We start from the raw sequence: 20,485 nt of genomic DNA on the forward strand, positions 1-20,485 counted from the left end.
ATTGGGATCTGTTTTGTGTCTGTGCCAGACACAAGGTTTAGTAGAACTTAGTCTGCTGCTCTGACTCCTTCTGCCCAACTCCTTCCTCCTGCTTTACCAGGCCTAACACAGCCTGTATGCAGCTTTTCCCATGCAATATAATCGTTGGGAGGAATGTGAGCTGCCTCTTCCACCCAGCTGCTTCATTCACAGAAGCCCTACTACAGCTTTTATGTTTGAAAATCGATCTATGAATGGAGGGGGTGGACCCATCAATCACATCCATCCATTGTCCTTTCTTATATACGGTTTTATCCACATGTTGTATGTCCCTTGTAGTGATTTTTCTGTATATCTTGGCTGCACTTATGCGTTTTAAGGTTGATACATTTTTCTATTTGATGGACAAAATTAAAAAATGTGTTGGCGCATTTTGCACATTTGTGTTGTTTTTCAGGCCATATACACACATTCTTTCTGTACCTGTATCGGAAACAATTCCAGCATATGCTGGTCAAACTCAGTATCAATCCTTGCAGTCATCTCAGCCATATACAGTATACCCTCAGGCAACACAAACCTACGGTCTACCTCCATTTGGTAAGTGTTTATTTTTTTTGTAATGTTTTTGACTTGGAAGGCCTTTTAACGTTCTTCGTACAGTACTGTGCAAAAGTTTTAGGCAGGTGTGAAGAATGCTTTCAAAAATATATATTTTAGTTGTTTGCTCACTTTCCATTTTTTAAATTGATAAAACAAACAGAAGAAAAATTTACCTTAACTCAAATCAATATTTGGTGTGACTACCTTTTTAGTTTCAAACCAGCATCAATTCTTGTGGGTGCACACAGTTTTTGAAGGAAGTTATCTATATATATATTTTTTTTTTCACACCTGCCTAAAACATTGGAATGTCGCTGAATCTTTGTTGCATACATTGCTGCCAATACAATTAGGTTAGAGTGTAGTTGTGACAATAGTCAACCACAAAGACTGATGTACTAAAACATAGTACATATGATTATATAAGAGCAAGTTCTGCAAGACCTTGCTTACACAGGCGTATTACAATGTATCACTGTGTGAGGGCCTTGTTTGCTCGAGTAGAGGTTGCACAAGGGAATTCCATGCATCCCTGTGCAGGCAGTTACATTCATGTCAATTGGGACGCAGTGGCTGCACAGAGGCCTCTGTTTCCAATCTGTGGTGAAGGCTGTCGTACTCCTTTGTAAAAAAAAAAAGGGCTTAAAGTGCATAGCAATGATTGTGATGTTACTTTGAATTTAGTATTATGTTGGATAGAGTAGGAAAATAGTGGATTAATGGTTGGATAACTGTTATAATAATGAAGACTAGTCAAGACTTATGTTATAGTCAATTTATACTGTATCAACTATCCCTCTCAGTTCCCTGACCTTTCATGCACAATTATACACAACTGGGTATAGTTGGAGGCCCTGAATGGAGCGATGGCACAAGGCAGCCAGCAGAAGGGACTCTGGGGACTAATGTTCAGGCAGAGCTTGTCAGTTTTCTGCTATGAAAAAATTCCATTCGTCCATGTACAGTGTATATATAGGATTTGGGCAGATTGTACATGCATATACCAATTCCCCAGGTTATGTTCATTTTTTGTTTTCAAAAGGTTACCTGTTTTTCCCCTCTGACATTAGTGGTCTATGAACCTCTGGCACAGTTCTGTGCATTTATCTTGATTGCCATTCAGTCCTTCAAAAAACAGATATTGAGTGGCGGCTATGTAATATCCTTATGTATCCTGCCTTGCTGTATTACACCCTGCCTTGCTGTATTACACCCTTATTTATACACTTCACATGGTGCTTTAAGTGTTTACCCTTATGCATGTTTCTGTGTTTAGGTGCCTTGTGGCCGGGAGTCAAGTCTGAAAATGGCTTAATCCAGACACTAAATTCCCCAACAGTTTTGACATGCTCCTCAGGAGTTACCAACAGCCAAACCAGCTCTGTATTATATTCCTACCCTGTTCAAGGTAAAATATTTTCTTTATTATTCTTGGCTTGTCAGCATAAAAATTTGTTGATTTCTCTTGCAAAAGAGATACATCAAAACAAATGTATCAGTTATAGTAGAGTGGACATGTATGTATTAAATTAAATTCTATGCATAGCTATTTAAGAGTTAGATTTCTGTATCATACACCACAAGACACAGAGGAGTTGATAGTCACTATAGGATAGGACACTAGCCAGAAAAGAGGCAGGAATCCTGCCCATTCGTAAACCCTGCCGACTCAGCTAAACCTCAGATTTGTGCTAGCATCCGAAGGTGATGGATACTTTCTTAAATCTCTCCGGGACTTTGGGTCCAGGCATGCTCTGTGCTCTGTGCTCCCATCATACAGCTACAAGGAAGCATCTCTCAGCTGCTGCTGCTCTTGCTTGCAAAGTGCCACATGGAACTTCAATCTTCAGGCTGCCTGCCTGCAGTGACTTTGGTCACCTCTGGCAATCCAACCCTCACCTTCGGCCAGCCGTCTGGGCTTTGTGAGTACTCAAAGTCTTTCTCTTACTTTGACCCTATACATTGCCTTACCACCACACTGTGACAACATGTCTGATTTTACATAGGAGGGTTGGGGCAGATAGAGAACAGTCTCGCTGTACCCGGGTGTTCCCAGCTCACTTTCCACTAATGGCTCTAGGCTGCTTGCATCACACTGATGCATCATAATGGTGCTGCAGTCTACAGCTTAGAATTATGTTGCCCTCTGAGTCTGTCAAATCATTGGAGTCCTCTTTAAAGCAGTATTAACCCAAAAATGTAATATATTGCAGCTTTCCAAATATATGTGGTGGCTGTGTCGGTTCTATTTTCTTTTGCCTTTTCCTTCTGTTGTCACCTGGTAATCTGGTCAGTAACACACCTTCTGTGTTGGTGAGACATAACTTTAGATGAATGAGCACAGGGGGCACAGCAGACAGCAGCATTATCAGTCTGGGAGGAGGGTAGTGTTAAAAAGTATTCCAACTCACACTTTATAATAAACATATTTTTTATTTTTCCTTTTTGGGGAAAAAGGTTTTACATGAATAAGTAGCAGATGCTCATATTAATAACCCCTGTCGTTGGTAAATGGTTTGTCTTGTCTATGTAAACTGATAAATCCTGCTGGAGAGCTTGTGCGTTTGAAAAATAACAGACTTGCTCGCTGGCTCACCAGATGAAAATAGAAGAAAGAAATTCTAAAAAGGAAATTAACACAACCACCACATCTAAAATTTGGTAAGCACAAAATAACCGATTACTTTTTGGTTTAAAAGTTTAACTACGTTCAGTGTGGCAGAGTTCCTCTGGCTTTTCAGCTGAGGTATTAACCATGGTCATGCGGAGATTTATGGCCCAAGTCGCATTGTTTTTTGCTGTCACTGATTGCAGAGGCCAAAAGGTGTTTTCTACACCCTTTTTTCTGGAGATTTTATATCTGATTTGCCAATAGCCTTCGTGGCTTCCAAGCCATTGGCTGCAGACATGCTTCCAGTTTTGAGTTGCTCCAGTGTTTTATAAGCACTCCATCTAAGGAGACCATTTTGGCTTTTCATTTCCAATATTTTTTTTAAGAATATTTTGAAAAAAGTACAAAATCTATGTTTGCCATTGTAACAAAGATTAGTTGCTTGTTATAAAACCAGATATTATTTGTTTACGTCACAGAAGAGTATATGTTGATATTAAACTTGGTATATCATCTTCCACATTAATTTAGACTTATGTGAGAAAATCAAAAGATCAACAGTAAACAAACACTTTATAACATATATAAGAAGCATATCTTTTTGGCTTTTATTAATGCAGTATACACCACGCAGAAATTTGAGGATTACGGTTGCTTCTACTGTTGCTGTCTCTAGCCTTGGGTCAATTAAGGCAGCAAAGATTTTCTATTAAATCCACTTTTCCAGCTATTTCTTTATGGAGATTGGGACTGTCCTGATAAGATGTTTGCGCCTTACAATGTTTATACAGAGTTAAAAAATAAATGGGGCAAAAAAATTTTCATTTTTAAACATGACAAACTAATTCCATCCAACATGGCTATGACAGTAGTAGTGTTAGCTACACAGAGCACATCAAAAGTATAGACCAGGAATGTGGTGCAATTCCTGCCTGAATCACATGCGGTTTCCCTTACTGCTTCTGTGTGAACCCAGGCTGAAATCACTATGACAAGCTTGGGTTTACACAGGCGCAGTGATGAAACTATGTGATTCGGTAAAAAATCGCACCTCATTCCTGTTCAGATCTCAGGCATTTCTCTAATTTTCATTTTGTATGCATCAGTACTCAGTATAGGCGAGTACTTGACAAAAGTATTGGTACTCCTTCTCGCCGAGAATGCATCCCTCGGTGCATCCCTACTGAATACAAAAATCCCTTTTTGATAAGCTAGTTTCTAGTTGTGCGTTTTTTTTTTTTTTTTTTATAATTTTTTATGTATTCAACAATACTGTTTTCATACAGCTTCTACTACAAATGCAATTTCAAGCACATCCCCAACAAACATCACAACCCCGACAGTTACCAGCATCTCAAATCAGGTAACATCCATAACATAACCATGAAAGTTTATAACTCTGGCAAATTAACATTCAGTTTTTTCTGTGTATGCTAAAATGTGTGAAAGGTAGTAGATTTATCCGCTTAAAGCCAAACACATGTCAGAGTATAGTATATGTTTTTTTTTTTTTTAAAGTTGTGGTAAAATCTGTTTTACCGCTTATACGACAGATAAGCGTTTAACAAGGCTTACCTGTAGGTACTGTGAATATCTCCTAAACTTGCAGTGTTTAGGAGATATTCAGAGTGACTTCACCAGCGCATGTGCTCTGAAGGTCCGGCAGACAGACTGAGGGAGGATGGAAGCCCTCATCGGTTTCTTCAACTGTGGTTTACTACCACATTAAGGCTTGCTATGTAACTGTAACACAGATCTTACCATAAGACTGTCAACAAGTGTGGCCATCATGGCAGTGTATGTAAATCATTTTAATAACAGCCAAGTGTTTTGTTTATACTCTTGTTAGGCCTCTTTCACACTGAGGCGGGAGGTGCGGTGGCCGTAAAGCGCCGCTATTTTTTAGTGGCACTTTACCGCTGGAATTGCGGCAGTATTCGGCCGATAGCGGTGCGGTTTTACCTCTTGCTAGCGGCCGAAAAAGGGTTAATACCGCCCGCAATGCGCCTTTGCAGAGGCGCATTGCCGGCGGTATAGCCGCGGTTTCCCATTGCTTTCAATGGGAAGGAGAGGTAGAGGAGCGGTAAACACACCGCTCCAAAGATGCGGCTAGTAGGACTTTTTGGAGCGGTCCTGCTAGCGCACCGCTTTAGTGTGAAAGCCCTCGGGGCTTTCACACTGGAGAAACGGCAGCCGTTGTTTCAGGTCGCCAAGGTCTTATATCTTTGCTTTCTTGCAGAACTAAAATCCTCTGAGTCTGACACTTTAGAGTGTGTTGGATGCCTGTGTAGCCCTACTGCACACTTGTGGGTTCATCCCCTGTAGGCGCCATGCAACTTGTTTTCCCTGTAGCTGTAACGTGCTGATTGGGACAACAATTTTTCTGTATTATCAGGGCCAGACTTATGTTTTTTCTCCCTTAGGCCATCTACCTTTTATTTCACTCCCAACACACCCGTACTGAGCATACAGAACCAAAACGAAATTACCAAGATGTATGGCCCGTACACATGATCAGAAAATAGTACGAAAAAAAAAATACCACTTTAGTACGATAATCTGATCGTTGGTACACAGCTTTTGAGAGCTGATCACGACTGTTCATCCATTATAATCTGATGGTACAGTTTTCATCCAAAAATACAATATGTTACATCACTTCTGAATTTTTGTTCTGTCAAATGAGAATTTTCATAACTTTTGTAACCTCTTAACCATGTCATACTTACCTGCTCTATGCAATGGTTTTGCACAGAGCAGCCCTGGTCATCCTCTTCTCGGGTCCCATGCCTACACTTCTGGCCGCTCCCTCCTGCTGAGTACCCCCATAACAAGCAGATTTATAATGGGGCACCCAAGCAGGCTAGCTCCCAAGCCGCTGCTCTGTGTGTCCATTCACGCACAGATTGTGGCTCAACCCTGCCCCAGATCTCTCCTTATTGGCTCACTGGCTGTGATTGACACTACCAAAAGCCAGTGGCTCAGCCAATGGGGAGGAAAAGACCAGGGAGAGCCACTGCTGTTGTGCACAGTGCTGGATTGAGATGTGGCTCAGGTAAGTATTGGGGGGCTGCTGCGCACACAAGTTTTTTTTTTTTTTACCTTCATGCATTGCCCAGTATTGTTCTTGAAATGCACACATTTGCACAGACTCAATCAGCACTGTACTGCCACAACTAAAAACAGGTCAGCAGAGATTCACTAAAGAATTGAAGCAACTCGAATGTTTCCACACAGAATTTGTATCATAATGACACACCAGAAACACATACCCCTTTTATTTACTTTGGGCCCTTCTGTTCTATGGGCTCATGAAGCCTCCCAGCGTTTGCACAGCAGACACAATTCGCCCCATACCTCACCATCAGTTATTTGCTGCAAAAACGTCTCCTAATTCCCTTAAAGTCATAAGGTTGGCTTCAGTTCTGCAGGTTTTTGTTCATAAATTTCAGTGACCAGTTAATTTTTCTTTGGCATATATATGATGCACAAATATTTGGTTTAGTGTTTACTGTACAGGTTCCCTATAGGCTTTAAACTGCAAATCCATGTTTGTTTACACTCGGTTTTCTTTCAGCTGGTCAAATATTTCCAGCTCACTTGTCCAACGTTTCTACAAGATGCTCAAAAAATTTAAGGAAAACTTCATAAATAAATTGTTTGGCTAATTTTACATGTCATCACATGACCGCTCCTCAACTCTTAATCCAGCAGCTACAAGTGTGGGTCAGAGACTGCTTGTGACAATCGTCAGCTTCTCCTGACATCACACATTCTTCATATAAATATGTGCATGGGATATTATGGTCGCTTTGTCCACTACAGTATACAAATGTGAAGCTGCTCTTTTCCGACAGGAGCCACTGTCACTCATCTTGTAAAGGACTGGGTGGCAGCAAACTGCCTATGGGACTGCGGCCAATACTATGACTATGCATCAGCATTGCATCCTGTAGCTCCCATTCTGGAAGAAAGAAAGTCAACTGACCACGCTGGCACAGATGTGCTTACAGTGGTCAAACGAAAACAGAAAGGGGGTCTTTATAAAGGAGATTGGCAGGATAACAGGGTGTTTTACTATATTTTGCTCTTGCCATATAAATAAAAATAAATACTGTGTGCTTTGTGATAGACAAAGAAAAAAGTAGTCCAGCTACTAAAATTAAGGTTAACATACAAGAAATGGATACAAAAAAAATCTATAAACCAGCATCTAAAAATGCCTTAATGGAACAGGAAACAATTAGAGGTTGGAAATTAATAGAAAAAAAATATTTGTAGTAACCTTTACAGTAAATATTTTTTTTATATCCACAGAAAATATTGTATACGTCTGACTATTTCTCTTTTTTTTCTTTTTACTTTTATAGGAATATCCCACATATACCATCCTTGGACAAAATCAGTACCAGCATTGTTATCCAAACCAAAACTTCACAGTATCGCCCCCTGGGCCTACAGAAAGCAACTCTGTGACACCAGATTTTCAAGAGTCCAAAACAGACACTACTTCCCCTTTGCAGATGCAAACGCCAATTTCTGGTGTGTACATCATTTCTTTTCAAATGTATGCAGAATTTGCTGAAATTAGAGTATATGACAGGATGGCAATATGAACAAAGGTTTCTTCAGTCCCAATATGTTCAGGTCAAAAATAATTTTATATAATACTATTAAAATGCCATTGATATTCAAAAACGGGCACTAAAAATTTTAGTTGATACTTCTACCCTCTCTTTAGTTTTCCTGTTCTGTGCCAAAATCTTTGTTATTAGCCCACATACACACGCCAGTCTATCCTTTGCAGGCAAAAAGTTATTTATGATACTTTCTCCTCCTGAAGGTTTATTACTAGACTACATTTGTGCAGGGTCTTCACAGTTCCAGTGATATGCAAAAGCGAAATTTAGTGTGCCTGGACTTTTTGTCAGTATTTTAAACCCTTTTAAATCTACCTGCATCTATAGAGTAATTACACATATATATTCTGGCTGTGAAACTCAGTTTTATTTATAAAGACATTATATATCATGGCCAATTCTGTGTCTGTAGTGCATGTTTAAACCTTAATACCTTAATAAATAATGTTATTAGATTTTTACTCCAGGAGTATGAGTTTGGCAATTCTTAAAAAAAAAAAATGCTTAAATAATGCATTGAAATTTAACTAAACCCGTTAGATTTTAGTTAAAGGGGGTGTAAAGATAAAAAATGTTTCCCCTAAATGACTTTCTTTACCTTACCTTTTAAATGTCCTTATTTCTTCTGAGAAATCCTCACTTCCTGTTCTTCTGTCTGTAACTACACACAGTAATGCAAGGCTTTCTCCCTGGTGTGGAGTGTTGTGCTGCTCAAGGGAGGGGGCGAGCACGACACTCCACACCAGGAAGAAAGCCTTGCATTACTGTGTGTAGTTACAGACAGAAGAACAGGAAGTGAGGATTTCTCAGAAGAAATAAGGACATTTAAAAGCAAAATTGAAGGATGAGGTAAGTGAAGGAGGACTGCACTAAGGTAAAGGAAACTATTTAGGGGAATTTTCTTTTACCTTTACAACCCCTTTAAGTTAAATACTACTAAAACAATTCAGATGACTGAAATACGACTAAAACGAAAATGGTATTTTGGTCAAGACTATGATTACATCGAAATCGAATTTCAAAATTAACACTGCTTACCAGTCCTCAGATGTGGTTGCTGCATTCTTGTGTGTGTTGTGTGTTTCTTTTTTTTTTTTTTTAAGGCCTTTCCCTTTATTTTATTCCTATAATCTTGTGAACAATGCAATTTCTGCCCTAGGGTGGTTACATTTACCTACTCCACAATATTTTTTGAAGGCAGCTATGGTTGTCGCTAGGGCTGGACTTCGAGCATGCCTTACTCGCTTTCCATTACATGTGGCTAAGAGCTTGGTAATATACAAAATGTTGATAACGTTGCTTGTGCTTTCAGTTCAGCTCACAGTAAGTGACAAAGATATTGCATTTCATGCAAGGTCAACAGATATTTTCTGTACTGCTGAAAATGTTCTTAATCTGAAAAACTTAAAAAACAAAAATACAGCTACCACATCTAAGCACTTGTTGGCTGCAATATTACATTTTTGTCCTTGGGTTTACATAGCCTTTAACCAGCTCCCGCAAAAACACACCCACATCAACCTAGTGGTGGTGGAGGATGCAGCTGTAGGGGTTTACAATTGCTGACATTTTTGAAAAATATTAGTTTTGTTTTGTTTTGTTTTGTTTTTTGATATATACATATTCGTATATGCTTTTTATTTTAGCCACTTCCATACCACACGAACTCCAGCACTCCTGCATCCTTCTTTTTGCTGGAAAATTACTATATATATATTTAAAAAAAAAACAATTTATGTATAGCAGACGCCCTAGGGCAGGCATATGCAATTAGCGGACCTCCAGCTGTTCCAGAACTACAAGTCCCATGAGGCATAGCAATACTCTTGACAGCCACAAGCATGACACCCAGAGGTAGAGGCATGATGGGACTTGTAGTTTTGCAACAGCTGGAGGTCCGCTAATTGCTTATCCCTGCCCTAGGGAATAAAGTGGCGGTCATTTCAACTTTTTATGTTGCACATTATTTGCGGAGTAGTTTTTTAAACGCTATTATTTTTTGGGGGAAAACACTTTCATGAATAAAAAACAAAATCTTAAAGGTAGCCCAATTTTTTTGTATAATGTGACAGATGATGTTAAGCCGAGTAAATAGATACCTCACGTGTCGCACTTTAAAATTGCGCACACTAGTGGTATGGGGCCTAACTTCGGTACTTAGAAATCTCCATAGGTGACGCTTTAAATGTTTACAAGTTTAGAGTTACAGAGGAGGTCTTTGGCTAGCTCACTCGAACGTTCTTGGAAATACCTCATATGGTGTGGTTTGAACATAGTTTACATATGTGGGTGTAATCCCCGTAGGCATTCGCTTCTGCGTGAGAGCTGGGGGGGGGAGTGTTTATGGTTTATTTCATTTACATTTTTTTTTCTCTTACACTTTTTTTCCTATTGCAGGGAATGTAAACATCCCTTGTAATGGTAATAGTGTGTGACAGGTCCTCTTTATCAGTGCCGGGACAAGGTCACCCAGTGCCCAGGGCGAACATGCCAAACTGCGCCCCCCCTTGTTGCGCATGATCAAGCATCTTACTCACGTCTGATAAACACACCTGATTGTTATATCTACATAAAGAGTGCAAAAGTCAGGATTAGATAAACTACAACGTGCAAGTGTCAGGAGCAAAAAAAGTGCACAGCGTGCAGGACTCAGGAACAGGGACATTTTATGAAAGCATTTGGACTATGTGCAGGCTCATAAGTTGGGCCCCGCTTCTAGAGGACAAGAAAGGGCGGTGTGCAGCAAAAATTGGGTGTGGCTTTTACTTTTATGATTGTGGAAGTGGGTTTAGAAGATCCAAAGTTTTTTAGGGTGGGGAGGGTCCACTGAACTGCTTATTCAGAATATCTACAATACTTTAGTGTGCATAAACTGGGGACTGGTTCACCTAAAGACTGTTAGATGTACTAGCAGATGTAAATGTACTAACAAATTAAAGGCAAACTGAAATAAGTTACAGTGAACAGTTTTTATTCTGTAGGACATCTTGTTGGATCACCAAATGAAAATGAAAGAAAGCTTAAAAAAAACAAAAACAAATGCAGCTTTCACATCTAAGAATTAGTTGGCTGCAATATAATAATTGTTTGCTTTTGGGTTTAATACTGCTTTAATGTCTACTTCACACTTGTGCTCCTGTTGCTGGTGAGAGCAGAGAAACCATCACCTAATATTGTTACCATGCTGACACAAACTGTGGAATGTCTTTTGCCAGTCTGGCTGGTGGGGGATTGGTGCTGTAGGGGCAGGTGAGTAGTATACCTATTTTCTCTGGCCAACAACAGGACCATAATTGTGAAATAATGTTCGGTTTGCTAGGAGTTAAGTAATCCTGACAGTTTAAACAGTTACTACATTCCTGGTACAGTAGTTTCTTGGTTAGGTCAGAACATACTTTACAAGCCTATAGAAAACAGGATCCACCATTCCACACTTTAACACACTGGACTCCTGAATCAAACTGGGAAAGACATATCTGACACAGGGAGCTCTGATTCCCAATAAACTCCATGATATTTGCAGCTTGCTGAAATACAATGATTCTACAGCTTCTAGAAACTCCCAGCCTTTTGCCACAGCACTTCCCCAGCCTGCACATGTACAGAGCTCTCACTCCTCAGGACAGCTCCTCCATCTCTGCACCTTTCCTGTGCTTGCACTGAGCTGTAACTGCAAGGCAGGGGATGAATGAAGCAGGTTACACAGGAAGTAGAACATGAGAACTGACGCTGCCATGTTCACACATGCAGAGTACAGAGGAAAGATACTTACACATTCAGATATGTTAGTTCCAGCGGCAAGGGGCGGGGCAAATTGACACTTGTTGTTGGCTATGAGGAAAGAGCTAAATAGACTGACAGGAGGCTGGGCTAATAAGAACATGTCATTTTTTTTTCTTTGTACCCAGCAAAGGAGTACGTTCAGAATGGGAGACAGCTAGGGGGAAGTTAGATGAGCGCTGGATCTCTTCCCCATCTCCTCTACAAGTGCTGGATGAATCAGCAAAGGCTCACAATGGAACAGTGTTACTCCACAGACTACATCTATGTACAAAATTAAAAGTCCCACTATACTCCTGAAATATAAGGAATGTTACCTTTTCTTTCTCTGCAAAGTACATGGCAGGTTTATGGTACAGCAAGGTAGTTTGGAAAGCAGTGTATTAGGAACTCATAGGTGAAGAAGACATGTCTGACATGCATCTTCATGCTGGGGTGAGCTGTGAGGTCTGCAGGGCGGGAAGCAAAGATCAGGGCTGCTGTGTACTGTTGTCTTTCTGCTCCGCCCACCTGTAGAGGAGCTCTGTAACAGGCAGCCCCGATCTAGCTGGCCAGACTGATAAGATCAAGCCCGGGAGAGAGAATGCTTCTCCTGTTAGTGAAAAGACGTAGCTGCCGCTGCAGAGAGGAAGCAGGCAATAGTGGGCGCTTTCTCAGCCCAGTTTTTTGGACAGGCTGCTGCAACTGCAGATGGGATGATAGAGTGGTGTGATAGCCTGAAAATTCTGTGCACAGATTCTTCTGCATGCTGCTGCTGGCAACATGACGCCCCTCCCACACCCCGCCCAGGGCAGCTGCCCCTCCCGCCCACCCCTAGTACCGGCCCTGCTCTTTATGAAGAGACATGGGGTCTGAGACCCCACATCTCTCCTCCAGGCTGGAAAGACTGAGATAAAAAAAATAAAAGGATCTCAGGCTTTCCTGCCGTGTCCTTGGGTTTGTTACTTCCGCCAGCCCAGACGTGGCATTATAACTTTGTGCCTGGGCCTTTGAGAGTCATAGAGATTGCTGGGGAGCATCTGCCCTCAGTTTTCTCTATGGCTTCCTTCCGGCGCCGGTGGATTCCTTCTCTGGATTGCTGCCCAGGGAAGCATCGGAGGGCGAGGTCCGCTATGATTGTACTTGTGGTGTAGGTAATCGCTGGCTGAAAAAAATTATATCTGGATGATAACTGCAGCTGCTGGCATCATTCAGATATCGCCACTGAAAGCTGAGGATGTCATATGATGGTCTGCGGTATGGCAGTGGTTAAACCTTTTTGGATCAGGTTTTAGGCCAAATAATCAAGAATGGGAGCTCAGTGTCTGCAGAAACCACAGTCGCATGCTTGGGTAGCTAAAGTGGCTCTACTTACATTATATATACTCTTTTAGGTGATCCTACTGCAGGCCAACCTATGAGAGCAATGAGCAGCAAAGAGACAGAAGAACAAAGTAAAAGGAATACGCCAGTAAAAAACAGGGGGAAGGGTAAGAAAGCGGACTCCTTGTCGCCACAGCATGGTGATCTTGAGGTAAGCCGATATGAATATACCAGTCTAAGGAGATGAGAGGAGATGCATGTTATAAAAGTGAATGTAGTAATTCTCTAGGCTAATGATACCGTTTGGCATAAAAACATCCAATCGCTAACATTACTTTTGCTTAGACTTTAGTCTTCATTTCAGTGGATAAACCTGATCTATTGCATATTCAACATTTGTTAGATCCTATATTTCATATACCAACTTATGGGTTGTTCTCTCCAGCCATGCTACATCTATTGTGGCAAGATATTTATGTACGTGAAGATTTTAAGAAGCTGTTGCAGTTTGTAGAGTCCTCAACTCAGCATTGTTGTAGCATTGGAATATTCATTTACATTTAAAAAAATGTCGGCTCTCATTTAATGCAGTATTTTAACGTGATAAGCTTTGTTTTATAACACGTATACAGCCTTTCTTTTAAAAATGTTTTAAAGGTTTGTTTTTTATTTTCTAAATAGGTTCCTTTAAGCTAGTGCATTGTTGGTTCACTTACCTTTTCCTTCGATTTCCCTTCTAAATGTTTTCTTTGTCTGAATTTCTCACTTCCTGTTCCTTCGGGCTTTCACATTGAAGCCTGCAGGGCATGATTTTTTCATGCGGTATAGCAGCGCTATTTTTAGCGCTGTACCGCATGAAAAACGCCTCAATGTGAAAGGGGTCTAAGAGCTATGGCTGAGAGCAGAAAAATGCCCAAAAAGGCCTGGGTGTGAACAGAGCCTAAGCATCGTATCTCTTCTGTGGGCAGTTCACACTGCCCTCTGCGAACCGCTGCGGGTGTCAATACATTGTTAACGACACCCCCAGTTTAGTTCACAGATAGCAGTGTGAACTGTTAACTCGCACAGGAATCAGATTGCATAGGTGAGAACACTCATGTGATTTGATTCTAGTGCGGGAAAAACAAGTCCCATATACAATTATATGGCTGAACTTGCATCTCACAGACATCGCATGCGATCGGCACCACAGGTTCAAATCGCATGCAACGACTCGCACTGGTGTGAACCTGGGCTGAAGCAGAGAAGAAAAGCACAGTTCTCTTCTAGCAAGGACACAGAGGGTTAATTACTACAGAGTCTTTATTTAAGATAACAAAGAGATAGCAGAAACAAAGTGGGAAAGCTGGAGCACAGATAATCCATGGCATGAGGTTTACAAGGAGACACAGTGATGATTTATATCTGACCTGGCTGGAGGGGCAAGAAGACAGAATGTACACAGTAGCTGGGTCTGCTGCTGAAGCCATGATCCCACGGCTCCATCATCCATGTGCACTGGGGTCACAAGTTCACAAGACAGGAAGAGAAACTGACCAGCTCTCTCACTGGTCTTCTGTCCTGTGCAGACAGAAGGGGGAGAGAGGGGGAACTGTCACCACACGCTGTATGAGAGATCTCTCCGAACACTGCAGCTAGCAACTCCTCTTCCACAACGCTGGGAGAACGTCTGCTTGCCCCCCCCCCCCTCTCCCAGGCAGCCCAGCTCCTCGCCAGCCCTCGTTTTTCACTCGCAAAATGCGAGTAGGCTAGTGAAATTTTAAAGAGTCACTAAAGGAATTTTTTTTTTTAGCTAAATAGCTTCCTTTACCTTACTGCAGTCCTGGTTTCATGTCCTCATTGTTCGTTTTTGCTTTCATGTTGCTGTAAATCCTCTCTGTTCTGGACACTTCCTGGTTGCCTGTTTCCTGATAACCACAGTACTGGGAGATTTCTCACGGTGGTCACTAATCAAGGAGGTGTGATTACTGTGTGTAAAACGAAACTGGATTGGTGCTGAGGAGTTTTAGACAAAGTATCACTGCTCTCTATTGGCTGACTGCCCTCTAGTGGCTCTCTGTACATCAGAGAACCAGCAAACAACAGCAAAAACGAAACTACACTGCAGGCACATTATATGATTGTTTTTTTTATCTATTTTTAATCATTTTTAAAAGGAATCAGTTAACTATTATGTCTCTATGTCCTGTAAACAGTCATTTCAGCTAAAAAAAAGTTTTTCCTTTAGTGACCCTTTAAGGGCTGTGTATATATAATAGGTGTGTGTGTGTGTGTGTGTGTGTGTATGTGTGTATGTGTGTATGTATGTATGTATGTATGTATATGTATATATACATACATACATACATACATACATACATACATACATACATACATACATACATACATACATACATACACACACATACATACATACATACATACACACATATATATATATATATGTATGTATGTATGTATGTGTGTGTGTATATATATATATATATATATATAATAATTTTCCCCTACTTCTTTTTTTTTTTCTTTTTTTGGCATCATCGATACTGATCCCCAGGCTAATGAATGCAGGTGTCAGGAGACTTGGCGGATCCCACTTAAACGGCGACTTGCATTGGCTTCTATACAAGAAGTTGTTTGCAAGCCGTGCTAAAGTCACACTGTGTGGGGCGGCTTTAGAGTCGGTCGACTTTGAAGCCGCCCTAGTGTGAACGGGCACTTTAAAATGTGTCTGCCCAGTATTGGGCTGAAGTTGGATCAAAGTCAACACAAAGTAGTGCAGTCTGATCAGTTAAGCTGACTCTCATAGGGAACCATTATATTTATACATGACATGTGCTCTCGATGTCGAAGCGTTTGTCGTACCAGTGTGAACCCAGCCTAAGGCCGGGTTCACACTGGTATCACATGACAGTCGTACGACTGTGGATCCGACTTTGCCCTGCGACTTGAAGTCTGACATCTGTCCGAGTCCAATGAACGTCATGCGACATGAGCTCCCAATGTCTGAGCATTTGTCGTACAAGTGTGAACTCAGCCTAAAGTATGATCATTGGAAAGAGGATCCACCTGAGCTCAATTTTGAGTGTCATGGCAAAGGCTGTGAATACTTATGTACATGTGATTTTTTAATTTATAAATTTGCAAATATTTTAAACAAACTTCTTTCACATTGTCATTATGGGGTATGGTCTGTAGAATTCTGAGGAAAATAATGAATTTCATTCATTTTGGAATAAGGCTGTAAGATAAAATGTGGAAAAAGTGAAGCGTTGTGAATACTTTTTGGATGCGCTGAATGTTCCTTGCTAAAGAACATAATTTTTTTTATCAAGTTATGGGTAAGGTTCCGCTTTAACCCTATATAAAAATTGTGAAAAGACCCGAAGAAGGTATTTGATGTGAGGAACCTCACCAAAATCCCTGAGTTGAAGCTTTTAGTGGGGAGGAATGGTATAACCTTTCCCCAAGCCAATATCCAGTTACTGGAAAAGTTTAGTTGCCGTTATTGAAGTCTAAGAGGAGCATACCAGTCACTTAAAGCAAAGGTTTACATTCTTTTGTCGTTTACAAATATATACAATAACTTTCAGACCTTTTTTTTCTTAAATCTTCACATTCGACACACAGTGAAATGTGTTGGCTGCCTGTTCCCAGCCTGTCTCTTCTGTAATAGAGTGGTAACATAAGGTTAGGCTGATTGAACCACAGCCTGCTTGCTAACATTATTTTTAATGGAGGCTTTAGTTCCACTTTAAGCAGACCCAAGATGAGGATTTGAGATATTTTGTAGCCTGACTTGCCAGATGGTGGTTTTGCTGTATATTTGGGATAAAATCTTGTATAGTCTCTCTTTGAGCAGCAGAGACCTGGAAAAACAACTGTGTTTATTCTAAACGTATAAGGGTTGCTTCACTGAAGCAATAGAGATACTTAACATGTTTAATATAGATTGCTAGTATGGCTTCAGTTTACAGATTTATTTTAAAAGAGAAGAAAAAGGATATTTTTTTTTTCTCTTAGAATCGTACTTACCTCGGTGAATGCAGCATCAGTCCCCCAGCGCCTCTGCACTGAGAACCGAGTAATCGAACAATCGCTGATCACTCGGTTTTCAGAGCTTCCCCGAGCAGATAGCTGCAGAATGTCAGTCACAGCTCTTTGTTCTGCCCCCTCCTCGCTCATTGGAGCGCTGAGCTGTGAAGGGGGTGGCCGCCGGCTCAGGCTCTTAGCGCTCGCTGAGACGGGTGTTAGTCCAGGCACCTAGCGGATCCAGACTTTATTGTCATGATGACGCGGTGCCTGGACTGACATCGGCAACTTTGGCAGAGAGCGGGACCTCAGCCTACTCTCTGCTGAAAACAGGTCACAGGAGTTCAAAACGGACTGCACTCCCTGTGATCCATAGGAGAAGCCCAGTCATACGAGTTTTGGCTCAACTTCTTTAAAAAAAAATTCTCCTATTTGTTTTCGATCCCGCATGTGGGATAAGCCCCCTGCCCCTTCTAAAACGTTGTACTGGGACTAATAACTGCAGTTGTAATATATTGTTTAAAAATATTATTGTATAATGTGTCTCTTCCTAAATCCACTTATATCACTCTGCATCTTCTCATTGCAATAGATTCCTCTGCTTATCCTCTCATTTCGACCAGTATGTGCCTGTTATTGAACATTTTATGGAGTGTGTTGCATATTTTTCTCTTTGTTTCCTCCCAGCGTGTGTTTTTGTGGGACTTGGATGAGACCATTATCATCTTTCACACTTCCACGGCTCACTCGGTTTCATATGCGCTAAAAATACGGAAAGGTACAGATTATCGCATCCACTGCTCATGTCTGTTTGCTTATCACCATTAACTTGTAATTATCAAACAAATGTTACTACGTTCACTTTACATAACTTTCAGCTGGAAAGTTTTGTAAGTAGGTTTGTTCCCTGTGTAGATTTTGTGCTGATTCAGCTTATTTTAAAACCCAATTTTTTACAATTCGGTCCATATGAATAACAGGTACTGTCACAAAGACTTGTGCCGTGTCCCAGAATGCATACAGTTATTGTACTTTACTATGGTAATATCATGTTTTGTATGTTGTAGATATTCTTTCTTGTACTTTATTTTTATTAAACCATATCATACTTATTTTAAGAAACCTATTTGAGCCAATAGATGCTGAAATTTTAAAACGCACAGTACGTAATAAATGGAAATATGGCAGAGCATCTTTGTATTTTTATCTCCCCTTTTTAATTTTTTTCACTGAACCTTTTTTTCTGTTTTTGCTGCTTATGCAGCAATTACATTTTAATATGATCAGCCCTAGGCTGCATTCACACCTAGCGTACAAAATCGCGGCGTTTTGTCCTGCGAATTGCGGCGACAAATTGCAGCGTTTTGTACCGCGATTTGCGGCAACAAAACGCCACGATTGTGAATGCAGCCTCACCCCCTCTATGGAGATGGTTCACATCTCCTATGCCGAACGCCGCCTGAAAAAAAAGGTCCGGGACTTTCTTTCAGGCGGCATGCGTACGGCATTCGGCGTGGAGATGTGAACCATCTCCATAGAGGGCAATGTGTTTTCATCCCTCCAGCGTCTCGGGGCTGCTGCGGCGTCACACTACAGGCGACAAAACGCCTAGGTGTGAATGGGGGCATAACGAAGACTGCCTGCATCCAGGGCCGATCACTCGCATGTGATCGCTGCATAAGCCATTACATGAGAGTGGCCACGATTCGCTGTGGGGCCAGCAACCTCTCTCCATAGGAATCCCTGCTGGGTTTCTCATGTCCAATTGGAGGCAGGATACACTCGCAGGCATTAATGCACCCTTTAAAGAGTCCAAGGGCCAAATTTGTATCCATGAGTCTAGTGGATAATAAACTACCCCCTCATATGAGACATTGGCAAAAATAACTCCTATCGGTAAGAGTGACGGGAATAATAAACAACGTCCCGTCCCCCCCCCTCCGCTTTGACAATGGTAACCATAATAAACCACACCCACTTTTCATTGGTGACAATTATGTAACACCCCCATAACAGTTGCAGTATTAAAACGCCACCTTTCACTGGTGTCAATGGCAGCAATTCATTTTCCCCATTCCTTGGTATTTAGTGGGAGAAAAAAAAATCCCTCCAAACCCCCTTGTTCATTGGTGTTCATTGGTGTTCACTGATAACTTACAGGAGCCAGGGCTTCTGTGCTGGTCCCTCCCCTGGTTGGAAATCTACTATGCTTGTTTGAAAAGAGATTGCATCACCCAACAGGCATTGCTGGCTGCTAGCATGCAGAGTGGGGGGAATTCAGTAAAGCTCTAACACTTTTCTGGCAATCTGGCCTGAGTACCCATTTCTGTAGTTTTGCAAACAGTTGACAAATTCAGCTAGTTTTTACAAACTGGCCTAAACTACTGCCCAAAATTTAGAAATGATTCCTTCCAGTTTGCTGGTAATGAAACGAAGTAATTAAAACCAACTGTGTACGTCTTTGTACGCAAAGTAGCAGGCAGTATATTTGCTGATGCTACCTCCTCCCCACCTGTCACTGCCTTTTTAAGGATGCTCTCAGCTTCACATCCAACAGCCTCCTAATGAACAGTGATGCTGGCAGTGGGCTGAACCTGAGAGACTAGTTTCCTATCGGATCCATTCTCTCATTGTGATTGACAGTGGGCAGATTCTTTAACCAATAGCAGGCTATACCTGTTGTGACAGTTAAGGGATTGTTTAGCTCATCGGTATTGTTTCAGAGTAAGTTCAGTCCACATATGCCGTTTAAGGACTTGTTGGCCCACTTTTATTTAAACAGAAAGGTCCAACAAACAAATAGCTTCCCTCAATGGGGGCTTCACCATCAATTCTAAATTTTCATTATCCAGCCTCCTGGCTCTCGGTTGTAGCCCTGCTGCTCAAGTCTCGTACCTTGGTCCTCCTGACCATCTAACACCACACCCCTGTATTGTCGTACAAAAGATGTACCTCTGCCAGCTCTCTGTTCCTCTGTCTCTCAGGCTCAAATCTCTGTCTTGTCCCAGAAAGCACTGGACAGACATGCATACCTCTCTGGCTGCTCCCTGGCAACCACACATAGACTGCTCAGGATGGTGGAGTCCTGATCTATAGTCAGGTGCTGGATTATAAGGGCTATAAACACCTGCACGCTCAGCCTTCTGGTTACAGGCATAACCCGACCCTGGGTTGGAGACCCCTTTTCACTTTCTTTCTACATTTTTACCATGGCAGGGCTTCGACTGTCACATACAGGTATCTTCCCCTTTGTTTCGCACTGTAGGGAGAAACGCCACCTCTCTGCCAGCTATCACCTACAGGGGTAATTGCTTAGCTCATAGGTAGTACTTTACAGTGAGTTCAGTTTACATCAGATATGCTGTTTAAGGGACTTTTGGCCCACTTTTATTCAAACAGAAAGAAAAGTCCAACAAATATACAGCTTCCACGCAGGGGGTTTCCACCATCAAAATGTAATTAACATTATTCAGCCTCCTGACTCTCTGTGGCAGCCCTGCTGCTCAAGCCTCATGCCTTGGTCCTCCTGAACATCTAACAC

The 20,485-nt window shown here is 41.4% G+C and overlaps 1 protein-coding gene across 1 annotated transcript in view; it reads left to right on the top strand.

Moving 5' to 3' along the window:
- Nucleotides 1-20,485, top strand: part of EYA3 (EYA transcriptional coactivator and phosphatase 3) — a 103,799-nt gene that overhangs the window by 62,294 nt on the left and 21,020 nt on the right. Inside the window, 7 exon segments of the mRNA XM_040338040.1 lie at nucleotides 437-579; nucleotides 1,859-1,990; nucleotides 4,480-4,556; nucleotides 7,564-7,735; nucleotides 12,987-13,126; nucleotides 17,632-17,709; nucleotides 17,711-17,722. Coding sequence (XP_040193974.1) covers nucleotides 437-579; nucleotides 1,859-1,990; nucleotides 4,480-4,556; nucleotides 7,564-7,735; nucleotides 12,987-13,126; nucleotides 17,632-17,709; nucleotides 17,711-17,722 — 754 coding nt within the window.

The sequence above is a fragment of the Rana temporaria genome, chromosome 2, assembly GCF_905171775.1.
Source record: "Rana temporaria chromosome 2, aRanTem1.1, whole genome shotgun sequence".
In the NCBI taxonomy this organism is placed as follows: domain Eukaryota; kingdom Metazoa; phylum Chordata; class Amphibia; order Anura; family Ranidae; genus Rana; species Rana temporaria.